Source organism: Sander vitreus, chromosome 13 (assembly GCF_031162955.1).
Source record: "Sander vitreus isolate 19-12246 chromosome 13, sanVit1, whole genome shotgun sequence".
NCBI lineage: Eukaryota > Metazoa > Chordata > Actinopteri > Perciformes > Percidae > Sander > Sander vitreus.
In genome coordinates, this window is record NC_135867.1 from 563441 (window position 1) to 583556 (window position 20116).

The following is a 20116-nucleotide window of genomic DNA, read 5'->3' on the forward strand; positions in this document are numbered from 1 at the left end:
GGGGGGAAACGCCAGAGCAGGGGGAATGAGAGGGGGAAACGCCAGAGCAGGGGGAATGAGAGGGGGAAACGCCAGAGCAGGGGGAATGAGAGGGGGATACACCAGAGCAGGGGGAATGAGAGGGGGGAACACCAGAGCAGGGGGAATGAGAGGGGGAAACGCCAGAGCAGGGGGATACGCCGGAGCAGGGGGAATGAGAGGGGGGGAACGTAGCAGAAGATGAAACCTGAGGAAGTTCTAGGACGTTCACCCAGGAGACCGGGGTTTGATGTCCCGCGTCACTGAAACGTACATTTTATAACACCCCCCACCATCTTTCCCTAAACCTAACTGTCCCGTTTTTGTGCCGCGTGACAGTTAAACGGACGTCCCGACCCAGAGCGTCCAAATTGATGTGAATAGTTCCGACCAAACGCGTTTAGATATGACGCGAAAGGAGACTTTTAGCGCCTAAAGGCCCCGACACACCAACCCGACGGCCCGACCGTCGGCAGAAAAGTCAGTCGGACTGATCAGTCGGCTCCCCGAGGTCCAAATACGATACTTGTTCGGAATACGATCTCGTATTTTTCTTCATTTCACATCGACTAAGGTCATTTTGAAAGATTTTCGTTAGATTTTGAGAGACTTACTGTGGCTTTCTACTGGATGCAGAACGTCTGCGTATCGTCTGCGTGCTCCGCCGTCCGTCAACACCCACCAGGTCCGCATTTGTTGCGGCCATGACTGACAGCTGAAGTCACGGGGACCCACGAGATCTCGCGAGATCTCACGAGATCAGGTAGAATAGAACCACAAAACCAACACCAGTTAGTTTCCATCCAGAGGAGCAGAGGGAACAGCTCTGAGCTGTTTTCAAGGTGTAGTTCAGGGAGATATGATCCGCCGTGAGCACGCTGGATTTTACTTAGAAAATTAACCGGATGCTTTATTTTGTTTCTGTGCTCGACTTCCTGTCCCGCACTATCTGCCGTGTGCTGAATTGCTGCGGAGCTCTCCGGCGTCCGGCAAAAATAGAAGCTCTGCGTATCTGGGACGGAGGGCTGGGACCGCCGGAGCTGGGACGGAGTCGGGACGCAGACGTTCTGCAGTCAGTGGAAATACACACATTGACTTTAATGGAAACCTAATGACTCCACCACCGTTCTGGAGCCGTTACGCATCCAGTGGAAATTGCCGGTTAGTCACGCTAATGCCGCTCGTCATTTCTGTTAGTGTTAACATAAGTGCACTGATTCACTAGCACTCCACCAGTCAGATTGGTCATTGAGTCTGACTGCCCACTGGTCGATTCAACATGTCAAATCGGCCCAAATTAAAGCCAACGGCTCTTCCGACTGACGACGGCACGGAGCACACCGAACAGACTCGAGTCACCGACCTCGCCAGACTGTCCAACGGCCGATTATCGGGGTTGGTGTGTCAGCGCCCAAAGGCACCTGACCAAGCGTCTGTATTTCACGCGATGGGAGTGTGTTGGTCCTTCAGATGATTTCTAGTAGGTCTTAAAGAGGTTTTAGGGGTTCATTAGTGTGTTAAACATCCGTGGGAGATTTCGGAGCAACAGCGCTCTCTTACCACCAACATCAAAACACCAAATAAGGGAATATCTTTTGGAAGAATGGTGTTCATCCAGACGTAGTCTCATGGACACAACCTGCGACGAGTAACACTGAAGCCGTTTTCAACACCTTACTAAGACACTTCATGTTGCGTTTCACCTTCATTTGTCACCAGTCTGTGTATACAATGTCAAATGTAATGGAAATCTGGCCTGTAGTTGTGAGGATATCTTGCCTGGGATTAGGGCTTTGGACTCAGGAAGCAGGAAGACTGTTATCTTATATAGACTGTCATCGCAGCCCCCAGTCATTACAACTGAAATATCATCAACATATTGGGTTGAAACTATTATGATGTTTGTGTGAACGTGTTACAAATTACAAATTCAGTGAAAGTAGTCAACTGATCATTTATTTTACTTGTGAAGAGCGTTGTACCAAAGCATCCACGTTATTTTCTTTGACAATGTTGTTGAAAGAAACACAAATTTCTGATGTAGAACGTTTTTTAAAATGGGTCAAACCCTTGTGTTGTCTTACAGACAGACAGACAGAAACCAAAATGTCTGATAATGGGTAAGGTCTTTACATGCCGTTTGAGAAATCGGGGTATTGCCTTCACACGAATATAACCTTTTTTGCAACTGCATGTAAACGCACTGAATGTTGAACTGGTTGCATCCATCTAAGGAGCCAACTGCCAAATCTCCCAGCCGATTTGCATTGTGTCCCATTGACTGTCCCTTAGATAATAATTTAGAATAATGTCCAGAATTATCTCTTGAAGACATGTCGAGACGATCCATCACTGTATAATCAGCCTTGAACGGACAAACGGAGCTGAGGAGATTTGGACCGTCTCTATCTGTTTCTCATAATGAGAGATCTCGTTCTTCATGTCTGTCTGACAGATTCAGAGCTTCTCTTCAACATTTCCATGTTTGTACAAAGTATGTTAACACTATACCTCTCTGCATGCATGGTGGCATTTAGTCACATTCTGTTTCCTTGCTATCTGAAGGTCAGTGAACTGACGGTGGTCTTGTGTGTTCCCTTTTTTGTGCAAGGCATGTAATTAAACCTCTGTGAGTCTGTTTATTTTTATCTTTAATGTCTCTCCTCTTGCAGTTATGAATCTCTCGGTCCTTGTTGAGTGCTCAGAGCAGCAAACAGAAGTTAAAATCACTGTTTTCAATCAAACATGGAGGAACAGAATACTTTTTATATGATCATTATACTAATTTAGTGGTTCATAAACTACAGGTTGGGGGGCCAAAGATGAATCTCAGCAGCCGTAGTCCCGTACGCAGCGTGCATACACGTGTCTCTGTTTCTGTTACCAGAAAGATTTTTTTTTTTTTGGGGGGCTTTTCCCTTTAATATACAGTGACACTGGATAGACTGGAAAGGGGGCCTTCAAACCTGCTTGAGAGTTGTATTTTGTATTCTGCATTTTATTTTTTCTAGTCTGTTATTTGTTTTAAATGTTAATAATCATGTCAATGTCCAGCATTGTCCAAAATGTCCACAGGTTAAAAAATAAATACAACCTCACGTTACGTCAATCACGTTTACACACTGCCTCTGTCAAACTTCTGTCAAACGTCGTTTCTGTTTTTCTGTCAGTAAAAAATCTGTTTGGGTTCAATGTTCTTCGTTTTTTCGAATCCGAAGCAAACATGTTTAGGTGTTTTGACACTTGATGCTGCCAGTTTGTTCAGGATCAAGGAAAAGGTCGTGGGTGGGCGGGACAACAACGGTTTGCATTTAGGAAAAGAACGGGACGGCCGTATACAGCGGACGAGATGAGTTTAGGAAAAGAACAACGGGACGGTTGGGTTTGCGGGACATGATCCCCGCTCTCCTGGGTGAAAGTCCTGTGTTGTTTGACCCATCCTCCCCCCCCAACCTACCTAGGTTGTGTGTTAGGAGGCAGCAGCCAACAAAACCTCTCACTGTGACCTTCCAGGAAGCTTCGTTGGCGACTGGACTTCATTCCACAGCTGTCTAAAGACGACTGACTGCAGCTGATTGTGAAGTCTTTGTCGTTAGCAGATTTTTATAAACAATTTACCCAAATTAAGTGTTGGATGTTCGAGGCATTTAGCTATTTACTTATATGGTTACAGGACTAAAGATGCTGGGATGTCTGCTGCTATCGGCCTGATGGTTAAGAGGAGTCTGCTCTGAACAACAGCATGACGATCTGATATGAACTTTGGAATACATAACATTTAATTCTGCTCTTCACGTCACACATTATCTTTCTGTTTCCAAAGGTTTTTCTCCATCTGTTTGCAGCGTTTCTCTGATCCCGATAAAACTTTTTATGGATGCTGAATGTCACGTCACACTTTATCCTCAGTTTTTGACCATTTGCCAAATCCAAACACTCATGAACACTAAACGTGTGCTCGTCTTTTGACTGTCAGGGTTGAAATGAGGATGTTGAGGGTGGCTTGTTTGTTGAGGTATCGCGTAACAACTGCCATAATATAGCTTCTTCGTTTCATTTGTTTTTGTCAAACTCTTCGGTTCATGAACCTTTTCTTCTACACTTAGCACAAAAAGTAAGGACATTTGTGTTTGGTAGATTATTTCTCTCCAAAACGACCAAACGGCAGAATATGTCTACATCAATAGCAGAACAAGCTGTTTGGCATTGGCAGAGAAGATTTTGCAAATCTTTCATGGGTGCAACCCACATACTCAGCGCTGCTGCTCATCCCACAAATACATGTTCCTTACATTACATCACCATTTGAAAGGGAACTAAACAGGCTTTCCAACGGTATAAGATGTATTGCCAAAAAGCATTGTTACCACAGAGAAATAATCTACCAAACACAAATGTCCTTACTTTTTGTGCTAAGTTTACTTAAAGGGCAATTCCACTAACAAGGCTCAAAATAGCACCACACTTCCACGGTAGCATAATGAGGGTCCCTAAATGTACACCGAATGTGGTACTATTAGTGGTATAACATAGTGATTTACCCTCTGCCCCGACTACTAGCGTTAGCAGCTAATCAGCGGTTTGCGTTAGCTTGTTTAAAGCTAGAGACACGTTTGATTAGCATGAAAACCGATCCCAGAGAACGGTCGACTAGGTACACATACGTTATTAACCCCTAGGTTCATTTTGCGCCAGAATTGAAATACGGCAGTTGTTGGGAGAGACATTTTGTTGTGGGCCAGGACGGCAGTTAATCAAAATTAGTAATTCAAAAAATATGTTTTTACACGAGAGGACTTGACTCGTTTGTTTTAGCTTAGATATTGTTTTGACATGGAAGGTAAAGTCTGCAAAATCTGCACTTCAGCCTCCTTTCTGTCCACCACCACCGTCATCATAATCAGCCGCCACAGACAGGATTTAAAGGAATTATCAGTCCGCTGCTGTTCTGCAGACGTTTTCTGATTAACGTGTAAAACTCTAGGTGATTATGAGGTTAATTGAGCTGGGAAATGTGGTTTCCATGTGTACGTGTTATGGTATATGTGTGTGTGTGTTCAGGGTGTTTCTGAGGGACGGACTGAGCGGCAGGATGTACTGCTGGAGATATGAGACATTTTTAGGATTAAAAGCAAATTACTGCAGAGAAGAAAGCAGCAGAGATAAGGGCTGTATACACACTTGCAAACGTGATGCCATTCAGAATAATAAAATCAGGCTCACATTTGAAATATGAAGTATTGTATGGTCTAATTTTCTCAAGTCATTTAAAAAGATGACCAAGAAATTCATTGACGTAAAGATTTATAACTAAAACAATGTGTACTGTAACATGAAAGGACGTCTGTTTAATTTTGTTTACTATCATAAATAATATTAGTGGTCCTCTGCGATGCAGCAGTGCAGCAGTCTGTAGCAGCTTGCAATGCTTCTCTCACAGAAACAGACTGCAGTCAAGCTCGCCGTCAATCGCATTTCCGTGGTCAAACCAGCCGCCGGCAAAGCAAAGTCTCAGTGACCAGAGCAGACAACACATTCTCACTTCCATCGCATCAAATACGGACGCTTGGTCAGCTGCCTTTGCCGTTTCTTATTGACATATCTAAACGCTCTTGGTCTGGACTCGTCACTTTTTGACGCTCGGGGTCGGGACCTACGTTTAACTGACATGCAGCACAAGAACGGGACAGTTAGGTTTAGGAAAAGATGGTGGGTGGGGTTACAAAATGTACGTGTCAGTGACACGTGGGACAAAAATGGGAAATGAATCCCGGTCTCCTGGGTAAAAGTTCTGTGTTGTTTGACCCATCCACCACCGCCCTAAGAGTCTCACCAGTGATGGAGCTAAAAATGTAAAGATTGTCCTGAGGGTGGAGGTTATGGGGTTAATCGTCTGGGGAATGGGATTAGGACGTTTGATAGAAATCTGACTGGTAGGTGTTGACATATCTGCTCTGGACCAAAACGTTGACCAATGCTGTGATCTTCATGTCCTGCTGTTTGGTTTGAGAGACAGTGAGTGTTAGGCCGGCTACACACTACCTGCGTGGCGTGAGCGTGTCAGCTGCGTGGCGTGTCCGTTTTTATTTCGGCTCCCATGTTAACAGGTTAGAGCTTGCACACTGCCTGCTTGACACGCACGTCTCAGGCGAAAACACGTGCATGAAGGAAATAGGACCAACGCCTACTTTTCACGCAACACGCAAGCGTGTTGGAAGCGTTTCCAGGCAAAATAGAATAGGAAAAGATGTCATTTTGACACAAATAATAATGATCATTTTTCTAATATTGCACCTGTCAATACAGAACCAAATATTCTGGAGCCTATTTTGCTGTCAATACTGCCGACGTTGTCTTTGCTGGAATCAGATCAGTATATATTTATGTTTAACATGAAGTATGCTACTGCTACATACTTCTACAGACATGTGTACAGACAAGGCTAGCAGCAGCAGCGCTGCGTCAGACACGTTTCTGGTGTGCAAAGACATAGAAAACGCCACTCAACTGACACGCAACAGAAACACCACGCTCACGCCACGCAGCCAGTGTGTAGCCGGCCTTAATTTCAATACTGTAACTACCTGGTTTGATAAAAATGTTTCTCTCTCTTTCTATTTCGCAGTTTGCTTGGCCGCTCATGGCCGATACGCTAAGAAGCTGTTTAAAGACTTGTTCTCCAACTACACCAACGCTTTGCGGCCAGTGGAGGACACTGACCACATCATCAACGTCACACTGCAGATCACTCTCTCCCAGATCATCGACATGGTAATCATACCCAGACTGCAGATCCAGATGTTCATGTTTTGTGTATTCCTGACCGTGCTGTGTATACCTCAGACCGGCAATACGTCATCCAGAGGAGGCTCTCATCACCACGCCCCTTTCTGGGGGAAAACAATCCCACGTTCTGCATTGACGGCAATGACATGAGCAGAGGAAGTTGAACATATCTCCAAACTCTCTTAACTTCAAAGAACCCGTTTTAAATTAATAACGCTATGTAAAAAGGCCGATTTATGCTTCTGCGTCGAATCGACGGGGTACCCCTACAGACCCCTCTGCGTGGCCGCGAACCCCTCTCCGTAACCTCTGCTGTAGCTCGACGTGCACCTCCAAAAAACTGTAACTTCGCGTCCAGGCTACGCAGACCGCAAGGACTGTGATTGGTCGACTGGTCCTGTGTGTTGCTAGTCGGTGTTTCAAGCAGCCTACTGTGGGGAGTAGCGACATGCTAGTTCACTGACATCAGCTTTGCAAATAAACTCAGACATATTTTGGTTACAATAACGGGGTTATCCGTTTGTAAAGTGTCTATATGTCAGTAATGTTTTGAAATTAGCTCTTCGAAGGCAAGCAGTACTTTGTGGGCAGTTGTGCTAAAGTTTGCTTGCTAACACGACATAAACTGGCTGGCAGACACCTCGCAAATAACCTCAGACTTATCACCCCCTAGCATTGTGGCGGTGAAATGCACCGCGATGCAAAGCAACCCCGACGCAGAACTCCGAAAGGGTCACGACGGCGTAGCTACGGAAAGCTAGCCTCGTTTTGTTTGAAAATATTTTGAACGTCAACAAGAACTGCCATCACCCAATATCGCTTAGAGCACCTTTAAACAAACATTTGTTTAACAAGAAATTAATCCATACATGTTTGTCAAAACTATGATCCAAACACACTTAAAAATGCATTGACATCTATGGGATCTTCGGTTTTCTTTCCCTTGCGGCCTTGACGTTTTGCAAACCACATATATACTGGTCTGATGCATGTGTCCTTTCACCAGGATGAGCGGAACCAGATCCTGACTACCTACCTGTGGATCCGCCAGGTTTGGATGGATGCCTACCTCACCTGGAAGAAGGAGGACTATGACGGCCTAGACACCATCCGCATACCCAGTAGCTACGTATGGAGACCTGACATTGTCCTGTATAACAGGTAGGCGTAGCCTCCTGCTGGTGGATCTGCCTGACAGGACATTGGCAGGAAAGCAAGCTGATTAATCTGTGGTGTTACTAAGTTATTAGTGACCATAGACTGTACAAATAGTGGATGTAGGATCTTCTGTTTTCTATTCCCGGCGGTGACGTCACTGGTTGGTTTGTGGACTGCAGTTTAAAGACGGAAAGTTTGCCATCTTGGTATTTTGGAGCCAGAAGTGACCACATTTGGACAAAAGCTCGAAGCTGGGCTAGCAAGCCAGGGCTGTTTATGGTTTCAGCTAAATGCTGAACAGGGAAAGTCGCAGATTTTTAACCCTTCCGAAGCGAGTCATTCAGTGGAGTAAACTCAGACCTCTGGGTACTGGCACCATTCACATGCATGTACGTCAGAACAGAAAATCTACAAACTTTTCCTTAAGTTATCAGCTAACGATAGAGCTAGCTAGCAGCTTGGTTGACAGAACGCTGAACAAGACATTTCTAGGCGACCAAAATGTTCCAATTAACTTTGTTGAAGTGAAAACACACAGTCAGAGGGTCAACCTTTATATTAAAAACATGGACAACATACAAAAACAAGTTGAGTTCTGTTTTAATGTCCTCAGTGTTAGCTTGGTTAGCACTGCTAAGCCTCTGTCCTGATTGACAGGTCCTAAAGCATCCCCTGCTTTATCTTCTATTTTAAAATAAATGGGACCATTATTTACTAAATGAAGATCATGCTGTATTGAAGAACACTTTAAACAGCGATTGAGACCATCAACTCATTATGAAAAGTTTGTAAATTAGATAGAATGCAGGTTTAAGGCGCTTCTGCATTGGCTTTACTTTTCAGACCTGGAAGTTGTTGCTTGTGACGGACACATTCTGTAAAGCAGTCCAATCTCACCTTAATCCCATCTCCCCAACTCCAATCCGCTGTTGCTTCTCCCTGCCTTCACACGACTTCCTCCACTTTCTCCACCACACAGTGCAGATGACGAGTTCTCCAGCTCCATGGAGACCAACGTGGTTCTTCGTAACGATGGGCAGGTCATGTGGGACCAGCCAGCCATCACCAAAAGCTCCTGCTCCGTGGACGTGGCCTTCTTCCCTTTTGATTTGCAGCAGTGTCACTTAACCTTTGGATCCTGGACTCACAACGGCAACCAGATGGATTTGTCCAATGCCTTGGACAGCGCCGACCTGGCCGACTTTGTCCCCAACGTGGAGTGGGAAGTGAGTGGTAACCTTGTTCATGTGTTGTCAGAACAAGACCTCATTCCTAAATGTAATTCTATCAGAAAATACAATCTTTTTCTATCTAGGTGCTGGGCATGCCAGCCAAGAAGAATGTCATCCTGTATGGTTGCTGTTCAGATCCGTACCCGGACATCACCTTCAGCCTCCACCTGAAGAGACGTGCCTCCTTCTACATCTTCAATCTCCTTATCCCGTGCATGCTGATCTCCTTTCTGGCTCCGCTGGGCTTCTACTTGCCGGCTGACTCTGGCGAAAAAGTCTCTCTGGGTGTCACGGTGCTCCTGGCCCTCACCGTGTTTCAGTTGCTGGTGGCTGAGAGCATGCCACCCTCCGAGAGTGTCCCACTGATAGGTGAGAAGACTTAAGCTTTGTTAGTTGTTCATTTGTTTAGAAAATATTAAGAAATATATATTTAAAAGGTATCAAAGTCAAGTAGGTGGAAGTCATGGTGGTTGTAATAAATATAAGAGGCACTGTCAAAGCTATAGTGCGTAGTTTATGTCTCCTCCATGAGGAATTTGAAGTAATGACAACAACACTGTTGCCGCGTCCACATGATACAAGTCTTCCGTGATCGTGAACCTGCCCCCACCCCTCCTCCACGCAGTTGCTAGTAACCAAGGAGGACACGGAGGATCAAAAAAACATGATGGACTCTTCAGAAGAGGTCATTATCTTCTCCAGTTTCTGCGCGGGAAAGTCACCGGACGCCAAAATCTTCTGAACATAGTCACACTGAGAAATACAGAGAGAGTTGTGTGGAGCTGATAGTCTTAATTAGCTTTGTAGAAACTCATTTGGCAATGGCTTCAATGTAACAGACGTTCATTAATATAAAAAATGTACGCACTAAAGCATTAATTGTTCTATTAGGCTGTATCAAAGGGCTTGGCCAAGGTTTTCTTCTGAGACTGGGTTATCATTCAGCTTTATTTACAAATTGTCAGATTCCTGTGAATAATTTACTTTTGACAAGTGGAGGTTGTAGGGGGGAGGGCAAGGGTGGCCAGTGCCCCTGTAATATTAAGCCTCTACCCCTTTTGGCCCATCCCTAACTGTGGCAAATATTATTATACATTTTTAAATCCGCCTTTTAACCTCAAAGAAGGCATATTATTCTAGTGCATTGATAAAAAAAAATTTAGGTACACGAGTATGCTTGTGTTTATTGTTATCATGTGTATCGTTAGTCTTTTATAGAACCAAATCTATGAAGGGTTGGTGGTATGTAACACTGTCCTTAAAGGGGTGATAGAATGATTTTATGGGGTATATCACACTGTTCCTTATGTCTCCTAATAGGGTATGTAACATTGGTTTGGCTGAATATTGCTCGAATGCTATTTTATGGGTTCTTAACTACCCTGTGAATATGGCTCTATTTGGAACGAGCTTTTCTTCCAAATATGGTCTGCTCATGAATATTTAGATGAGCTTCGCGCTGATTGGTTTGAGCGAACCACATAGAAACACATTGGAGACGAGACAGCAGGTCTCATATTTCAGACACTGCAAAGTTATACATTGTTTGTCTACTATTTCGTTATTAAATTCACTTCTGAGACTTTTTTATGCGAGAAATCAACTATATAAAGCTCAAATATGGGCCGTTTTACGAAAATTTATGGCTAATTGCAAATTTGGTAAGACGTGTCGGACTTCAGGAGCTCCACAGTCTGACGAGAAAGCGGCAACCTCCATACCCAGTGAAAGTCACCGTTTCCCGGTTACTGGACGACCGGGGCTCGGGGCTCCGCGGAGCTCCGGAGCTGCAAGCTAGGCTATGTGTCTCATTTAATCCTATGGGAAAAGATCGTTGCTACACTTTCGGCATAACTTTCGTATATTTACAGTTTGAATTTCGTCACGTCACTTATAAAACAGCTACCCCAAGGTCTTATAAAGCTAACAATGGTGTCTGATTTCAATTTAATACATATTTGTGAACATTAGGAGTTCCGTTAGCTAGCTAGCTAGCTGCTACTGTCCCTTCAGTCCTAGCTATGTGTACAGATCGCGGCTAGTTAGCTTCAATTTCAATTTAATGCATATTTGTGAACATTAGGGGTTTCGTTTCAGAGGTCTAAGAGGAGGCTAGCTAGCTCTCATTGATAGAGCTCCATCCAGCCGCAGTCTATCAATGACACTCGCGGACAAGAGGCGTTTATTTCCCAGATTGTTTGTTTAAATAACTCGACACACATATCCATTATAAGATTAACTGGATCCTGTGGTAAGAGATTGCTGGCGTATCAAGCTCGCTGACCACGCTCTCACTCACACACACCGGCCATTTAGCAGGAAGAGGGGAGCTGCAGGCCCTGGAGCTCTGTCAGGGCAGCGGCGTTTGGTGGTCCATTAACCCAAAAAACGGTGACTTTGCACAGGTATGGAGTACCGTGGGCTGCCAGCCGTGACGGAGCTCCATCTACCTCCCAGCAGGCCGGGATCTGTGGAGGAAGGCGGGCTGGGCGGCGAGGCAGCAACACAGGCAGCACCGGCCGCTGAACTCCCGACACACAGTCGGACCAAATTTGCAATTAGCCATCAATTTTGGTAAAACGGCCCATATTTGACCTCTACATAGTTGATTTCTCGCATAAAAAAAACTCAGAAGTGAATTTAGTAATTAAATAGCGGACCTCTGGAGATCTGCGTGACCTAGCTAGATTCAGAAGACTAAGCTGACCTCAGGTCAGTGGTGTAGCCTATGCAGATGTTGGGGAGTGACAAAGACTAGGAGTTGGGATGCTGACGTCAGCTTCCAGCTTTGTTGAGATTCGCCCGTTTTCAGCGGCAGTTTCAAAATATGAGATTTTCATAGTAAAGGGGTATCAATGGGATTTTAAGCTTCTATGTATGTCCTAGTTACCCACTAACTGTCGTTATTCAACTATGACAAGGTAACATCGGTCACATTCTATCAGCCCTGTAATATATTTGGTACCCCTAAAATTGAGGGGATGTTTGAGCTGTTTGTTTTTTTAATGTCAGCGCAGACAGCTGAAAATATACTGCACTAATCAATTAAGCAGAGAAGTTGCTGTCCGTGAAAGGGCGAGGCTTATTCCAACGTAAAACGCTGTATAATTGTATATAGTTTTAAGCAAATAAGGTTGGATTATTTCTATGTTGAGCTGCCTGTTCATGAAGCTGAAAGTGCACGTAATAAAATAATTTACCATTGATGCAAACCAACAGGAATCCTTGCTTTTTCTGCTCTATTATGTTTATGTTTTATGTGGGTAGGGCCCCATATTAGTTATTGAAATGGGCTGCCAGATGCTTAAGGCCGCTCAGGGTAGCTCAGACCAAAAAGGTTGGGAACCACTGTAGTACTTGACTCTATGCAAACAGGAAAAGTTGACTGAAGATGGGCACACATTTTTCCAATCCAGTCAACAAATGCAGAAGAGAGGCAGAGCCAGTATGCAGAAGCAATAGTTGGCAGCAGCACAGTGTTTTCGACAGCTTTATTTCAGTCCTGCATCCTGTCAAACTAGTACAACTTCTGTTAGCTCAGCATGTTCTGAATCTAATGACAATATTGGAGCCAAAGCAAATAGTCTGAAATAGAAAAACTCAATGCACAATGGATGTTTTGCAAACATACTCCTTTATTTCTGCCACTTTGAAACCTTTTGGCATTTAACACAGTTTAAACAACCCTTAGCTTTACCATAGACTGATGATAGGATTGTTCTGGGCTCGTTGAGAAGGTGTTGAATCGAAAAAGAGGCAGAGACTGACAGGTAAACAGGCTGAAAGCTTCATCCAAGACCTGGAACAGGAAATCTCTGAGCTGATGAAGAGATGCATTGAGCTGGAGCAGCTCTCACGCTCCGAAGACCACCTCCATCTCATCAAAACCTTCCCGACCCTGAATGCCGCTCCAACCATCAAGGACCGGGGCGGATGTCAGTGTCTGTGCTCCGAACTATGGGGGGACTGTGGTTCGAGCTGTGAATCAGCTGGAGGAGATACTGTGTAAAGACAGTTCGCGGGTTTCTCTATAGAGCGCCCCCTACAGCTTCGGAATAGATATTTGGCAACACTTTCTAAAAACTCACTCGGTCAGTCTGCCGTTTCCTCTTTCTCTGTTCCTCCGACAATGCTTTCCTAGCTTTCTGCTTCTTTTTTGCCGGCTCAGCCATGACGATAGTGTGAAAAACTCCATCGCTACCTTGTTGGCCGGTTCCTGAATGGGGCGTATGTGTGCAGCGCCGTGAAGCATTTCGTTACATGGTGAGACCTGATATCACGCCATACTTCCTGACGCTGAGGTCGGCGGCTCGCCGGCTGAAATGTTGCGAGGGTTGTTTTTCAGCTAACAGGGGAGCGAGACGACCACCATTCAACCTGAAAAAAGTCATATAACTATTCCAATGACTCTGAAGCTGTTCAGTTAAGGTAAATTAATCTGCATAGTTCCCCTTTAATCATGCTGATTGATCTTATCTTATGTTTCTTGCAATATTTGTCTTCAAGAGTGTCAAAACATCCCAAACTGATGTAATTAGAAATAAGCATTTGCTAAACAATAATTTTAATTATATGTTTTGTATTTTCTGTATACATAGGGCAATGTGAGTTTCTCTCTTCATGGTAACATTTTGAAATAAATAAATCCCCAAAAAATACTTGGATGGACTTAGTCAGTTGTTTCGAACATGCTTAATCTATTTATTTATTCTCTGACTGACGTATGACATTCAAAGCTAAACAATAAAACGCACCATCAGCTGTTCTGACATGCCATGAACTGCAGACCTTCAATATAGATGCCGAAGAGATTAAAGAAAGCCCCAAATAGTAAAGAATATTGGTAACCTGATTCTCACCGGAATATTTTCTCATTATCTAACATTATTGGATTATTACATAAAATACCAATTCAGGCTGTACGCTATAGACCGGGTTAGATATTTGCTAAAATGTGGGTGCAAGATACACAAAGCAGCACACTTCCAATGCAGAAATTAAGTTAAAAGACAAACTACAAAGTCTAAGCATTTAAGTGTATTTGTGTCTCAGAAAAATATGAATCCAAAAATGTTCTGCTCAGTGCAATTGTCTGATTTTTCCCTATGTAATACTGTGTTCCAGTTGGCACGCGTGTCTTCCTCCAGCGTACACATTAAACCACGAGTCTGAAGGGTAAAAGCTGCGACTGTCTGATATGTTGCAGCTGTTGTATCCTTGCTTTTTCTTCCTCCCTGCTGCAGTATAAGAGCCTCAGATCAGATTAGCTAGTCAGTGGAAGAACTTATGAATTTTAAATGAATGTTGAGTATGCTGAGAAACAGTTTTACTGTTGTAAAAGAGAAGAAAGTTGCCAGGCAAGCAGATCTGCAGTTGTTCTGTGTGCGCTGTCTTTTTGTTTCTTACAACTTTGGTGTACAGTTTTTACGACCGACAGTAAACACCACGTTTATGTTTCCTGGCTAACAGCACTGTAATGAGGGAGGCCTGCAGGTCGTTGAGGCCTGTCAGTGGTTATTTAAAATACAACAATCACAGCTCAGGAATCAATGATCTCTCAGAAGTTCAGCATTCAAGTCTCAGTATTGCCAACAGCAGTTTAATTAAACTTCACATCGTAGCTGAGAACCTTCTGTACAGCCAGTTAAGCTGTTTCCATCTCGCTAAAGAGGTACAAAGAGTACAACGGTTGTATCTTAAATAGTTTTAACTATCTCGGATTGTTGTCACATAAATAACCAACTGTCTAGGTCAAAGAGTAAACACACTTGGGAGATTGCATTTATTGCTGATCTGTCCAGTTTAAAGTAGATTTTTTATCCGTTTTAAAATGTGTGACTTGGATCAGCTGTACTGTTTTGCATGTCAGATAAAAATGTCTCTGGTGTTAAACAGGAAGTAAACACATGAAAACTGAAAGGCGCTGACACACTAACCCGATTATTGGCCGTTGAACAGTTCATTTTGACTTCGGCCAGTGGGCGGTCGGACTCAATGACCAATCTGATTGGTGGAGTGCTAGCTCTTGACTAGTGAATCAGTGCACGAGCTGACAACGCCAGCATCTTCTTATAACTCGCCATCGTATTTTCTTCCGTTCAGCGAGTAATGACAACAACGATCCTTCTTGACTGCTATCACCACTCTCTGATGAAAACAATGACTGGCGACAGCGTGCTCTGTGTTTACCAGGTCTAGAGAGATGTTCCCTCATTTCTGGTTTTCAGTTTTTGGGGCGACAACACAGATTAGCGCCGCCTGGTGTTATGGAGACGTATTACGTCTCGCGCACGCGCAGAACGTACCCTCAAGTCGGCGTCGTTTCGGTGTGTTCTGAGGCACTTTTTGGACCAACTCGGGGAGACTGATCAGTCCGACTGACTTTTCTGCCGACGGTCGCCGTCGGGTTGGTGTGTCAGAGCCTTAAAGGACGCATTTTGTTGAGTTGCCTCTTTAGAAAAATGTTTGGTGTCAATGTAAGTTAGAATTTTATTGTGAAAGGTATAACTGGAAAGAGTAAAGCTGCGCTGCCGTTGATCATGTGGAAGTAAATCAAGGCCTTCTTGGTTCACGCTGGCTCAGACTACAGAGCCTCTATGTTTTTATTTTATTATTTGCATGAGTAAAGGCACATAACTCTCGGCTACACAAGTGACGCAAAAGACACTTTGAAATCCGTTTTGACCAACCAGAGCGTCGGGAATGAGACGCATCTGTAGAAATCCGACTGTAATCACATTTCAAACCACCTCCAAATATGGTTTGGATCCGATTTGGCAAAATTGCATTTAATGTGTTTTTTTTTTGCTGTCGTGTTTGGACCTTGGAGCATTGTTGTTATGATGGAGGATTTGCACCGTAATATTTGTATTTGTAATCTTCTGCATGTGTGTGTGCTGCTGTGCGTCCCTGTGTGTGTAACAAGCATAGTGTGCGCGCACTGTGCATGAGCCTAGGAGCATTTTACTAATGCTCTGTTAAAATAACAATGAAATGCTGCGTTATTGACTTTAGACCAGGTTTTTGTTGGTCAATGGTGCCATCACTTCCCCTAACACACCTCCCTGTAAGACCAGCACGCCCAGAATGCATCTGAACACACCTCCCTGTAAGACCAGCACGCCCAGAATGCACCTGAACACACCTCCCTGTAAGACCAGCACGCCCAGAAGGCACCTGAACACACCTCCCTGTAAGACCAGCACGCCCAGAATGCACCTGAACACACCTCCCTGTAAGACCAGCACGCCCAGAATGCACCTGAACACACCTCCCTGTAAGACCAGCACGCCCAGAATGCACCTGAACACACCTCCCTGTAAGACCAGCATGGGCCTCAGATGGGCGCAGGTGCATTTGCTATTTAAACAACGTGGGCCCTGGACGGGAAATTGAGAACTGCGTCGGTCTTAAACTAGCAAAGACACTTGCGTCGGGCTTTGTGCTGCACTGCGCCGGGTGCAAGATAGGGCCCTAAATATTTAACTGCACATGGATTTTCAACACTAAATGATCTTCAATTTTCTTTTTTCAACAGGAAAGTACTACATTGCTACCATGACGATGGTCACTGCATCAACAGCGCTCACCATCTTTATTATGAACATCCACCACTGCGGTTCTGAAGCTCGTCCCGTCCCACAATGGGCCGAGCGTTTCATCCTTAACTACCTCGCCCGCATCTGTTTCGTCTACGAGGTCGGTGAGAACTGCCTCGGCAGGACTGCGTCCAGGAAACATCCTCTGTCGCAGGAGGAGCCCGAAGCCCCGGCAGCCAATGGCAGCAACACCAAAGGAACAAACTGGGATGTGAACGGGCAGGTGTGGGCAGGGAGGGTGGTAGACGATGCCGCTAGCGAGTCTCTAAAGCTGGAGCGGGATGTGACCAACCAGACGGAATGGAAAGAGGATCTGTTTGTGACCATCAACCATTCAGAGGAGGAAGGAGCTGCTGGAGGACATGAAGGGAAGCCAGAGGAGTCAAAAAGCGCCAGTCGAGGAGGAGAACATGTTGAAGAAAAGAAAGGCGTAGGAGGTGAAGGAGGGAACAGGAGGGAGATCTTTGTGAGAACCCAGTGTGTGTGCCAGCACCAGGGACTGCGCAGTAACATTGAGTACATTGCCAACTCGTACCAGGACCAGCGAGCGGCTCAGCTGCGCATTGGGGAGTGGAGGAAGGTCGCCAAAGTCATGGATCGCTTCTTCATGTGGCTCTTCTTCATTTTGGTCTTCTTCATGAGCATCCTCATCCTGGGAAAAGCCATCTGATGGAGAAGATTCTCATGATTCACATGAGAGGGTGATGGCAGCGAGTAGCGATAAAATAATTTGCTTAACGTTCCATTAAGTCTAAAATCAGTCTTAATTTTCTGGAAACAGGTGGGTTTTCAGATGGGTTTTAAAGGTTAAATCTGCAGTAAATGTATACTCTATCTGGTGTCTTTTCAAATAATAATTTCCACCATAATTTCAAATGTAGACGTGTGGATTTAAAGAGACGTGGCCACACAAAAGAAGTTTGCAAAGATAGGTGGATACATCAGATTGTGAGGTTTAAAATCATCCACAAAAGGCCACAGATCATTTTGAAGATCCTGAAAGCATCTCATCAAATATGGAGAGATTTGAATGAGAAAGTACGATCATCGGCTCTTTAGATCAATACATTTTGTTGCAAGATTCAGAAAAAAAGGAGCCAACGTTCGCCTGACATCGCCACACCAAATTGCAAACGTGAGTTAGTCTGTAGACGAAAATACATCTGGACGCAATCGGATAGACCTACAACCAATCAGGGCAACGAAATGTGGCAGAGCACTGAGCGAAGGACAAATGTAAACGGACAACAGCGTGCAGAGATGAGGTTTTTTTTTAACAGAAAGTTCCACATTAGCTGCAGCCATCTTGGTTGTTTTTGTAAATGCCTCAGCAGCGCTCCTCCTTACTAAGCTAGGTTTATGATCGCTGTAGTGTCCCCGGCGTGAGGGTGCAAATAAATGACATTACGTATTTTTCATGAAGCACGAACGCTCTGCAAGTTGTCAGTCATTGTATCTAGCTCGCCTCATATGAGATAAACAGTTGTGAACGGCTGAAAATCTGTCTGCGGGCTGGAGACCAGACGTATAATAGATACACAATATTATATAGAATGATACGTTACATATACATTTACAGATACATGCACATACGTATGTATATATACATACATACACACACACACACACACACACACACACACACACACACATACAGTATATATACATATACACATGCATACACATCTGAAAAAAATAAACGGATGGTGATATACTCAGAGAGAATACACACACACACACACACACACACACACACACACACACACACACACACACACACACACACACACACATACATACATACACACACACACACACACACACACACACACACACACACACACACACACACACACACACACACACACACACACACACACACACACACACACACACACACACACACACACACACACACACACACACACACACACACACACACACACACACACACACACACACACACATACACACACACACACACACACACACACACACACACACACACACCCAGACACACACACACACACACACACACATGCATACACATATGAAAAAATAAACGGATGGTGATATTCTCAGAGAGCGACAACAACAAGAACAAAAAATAAAGGGAAATCACGCTGGGTCAAAAGCCAATGAGAATAAGTGAGTCTTTAGGCTTGACTTATAAACAGGCAGTGTGGGGGCCATCCTCACATGGAGGGGAAGTTTGTTCCATAGTTTGGGGGGCGACAGCAGAAAAAGCTTGGTCCCCCCTGGTCTTTAATCTAGTCCCTGAGACCACCAAAAGAGACTGATCAGCAGACCTCACACACACACACACACACACACACACACACACACACACACACACACACACACACAACTCTCACTACATTCTTAAAGTTTAAAAATGTTATGTTTGCCGCACTTTTTTAATATGTATTTTTGAATGATTTTTGACAACTTACAAATGCATGCAAGATTGTTTTTAAATCATTGATCACATTGAAATTTGTGATATCTTGGACTGCAAAAACTATTTGTGTTTTCTATCTATCAATGTATCTTTTAATACAGTGTGAAATATGAATGTAATCCCATTTCAGCTCTTCAAACTGGAGAAGTTTGTATCACCTGAAATTTTGAGATTGAATCTGATAAAATGACCTAAACGTCAATTATCAGAATTGTCATTTTATTCAATTGAATGTTTCATTTGTGAAATTTACTTTTATATTTACAGTTTTAACATACAGTCAAATAGTAATAGTAAGAACGGGTGGGGGAGAGGTGGTAGAAAATGAAAATAAGGAATAGAGGAATGAAGGAAGAAAGGGAAGGAGGGATAGAAGTGTCTGATTCCAGATGCCAACGCTGGCCCAAAAAGAGTTTACCGAGACAAGACTGAGAGTTTGTGGGGGTTGAGACCGAAACTTTGAGGGGTTGAGACCGAGACTTTGAGGGATTGAGACCGAGACTTTGAGGGGTTGAGACCGAGACTTTGAGGGGTTGAGACCGAAACTTTGAGGGGTTGAGACCCCGACAAGATTGAATCTTTGGGGAGTTGAGACCGAGACAATACAGAGACTTTGAGGGGTTGATATAGAGACAAGACCAAGACTTTGAGGGGTTGAGCCGAAGACAAGATCAAGACTTTGAGGGATTGAGACTGAGACAAGATGGAATCTTTGAGGGGTGGAGACCGAGACAAGATCAAGACTTTGAGGGGTTGAGACTGAGACTTTGAGGAGTTGGGACTGCGACAATACTGAGACTTTGAGGGGTTGAGACAGATTCAAGATCAAGACTTTGAGGGATTGAGACTGAGACTTTGAGGGG

The 20116-nt window shown here is 44.2% G+C and overlaps 1 protein-coding gene across 1 annotated transcript; it reads left to right on the forward strand.

Annotated features, from left to right (window-relative positions):
• Window positions 1–2134: 2134 nt before the first annotated feature.
• Window positions 2135–17462, forward strand: LOC144528173 (neuronal acetylcholine receptor subunit alpha-10-like). Its single transcript, XM_078266649.1, has 7 exons — window positions 2135–2138; window positions 2963–3010; window positions 6641–6789; window positions 7811–7965; window positions 8942–9188; window positions 9278–9563; window positions 16732–17462. Exons 1-7 carry the CDS (start codon window positions 2135–2137, stop codon window positions 17460–17462), a joined length of 1620 nt encoding a protein of 539 aa, XP_078122775.1.
• Window positions 17463–20116: the final 2654 nt, after the last annotated feature.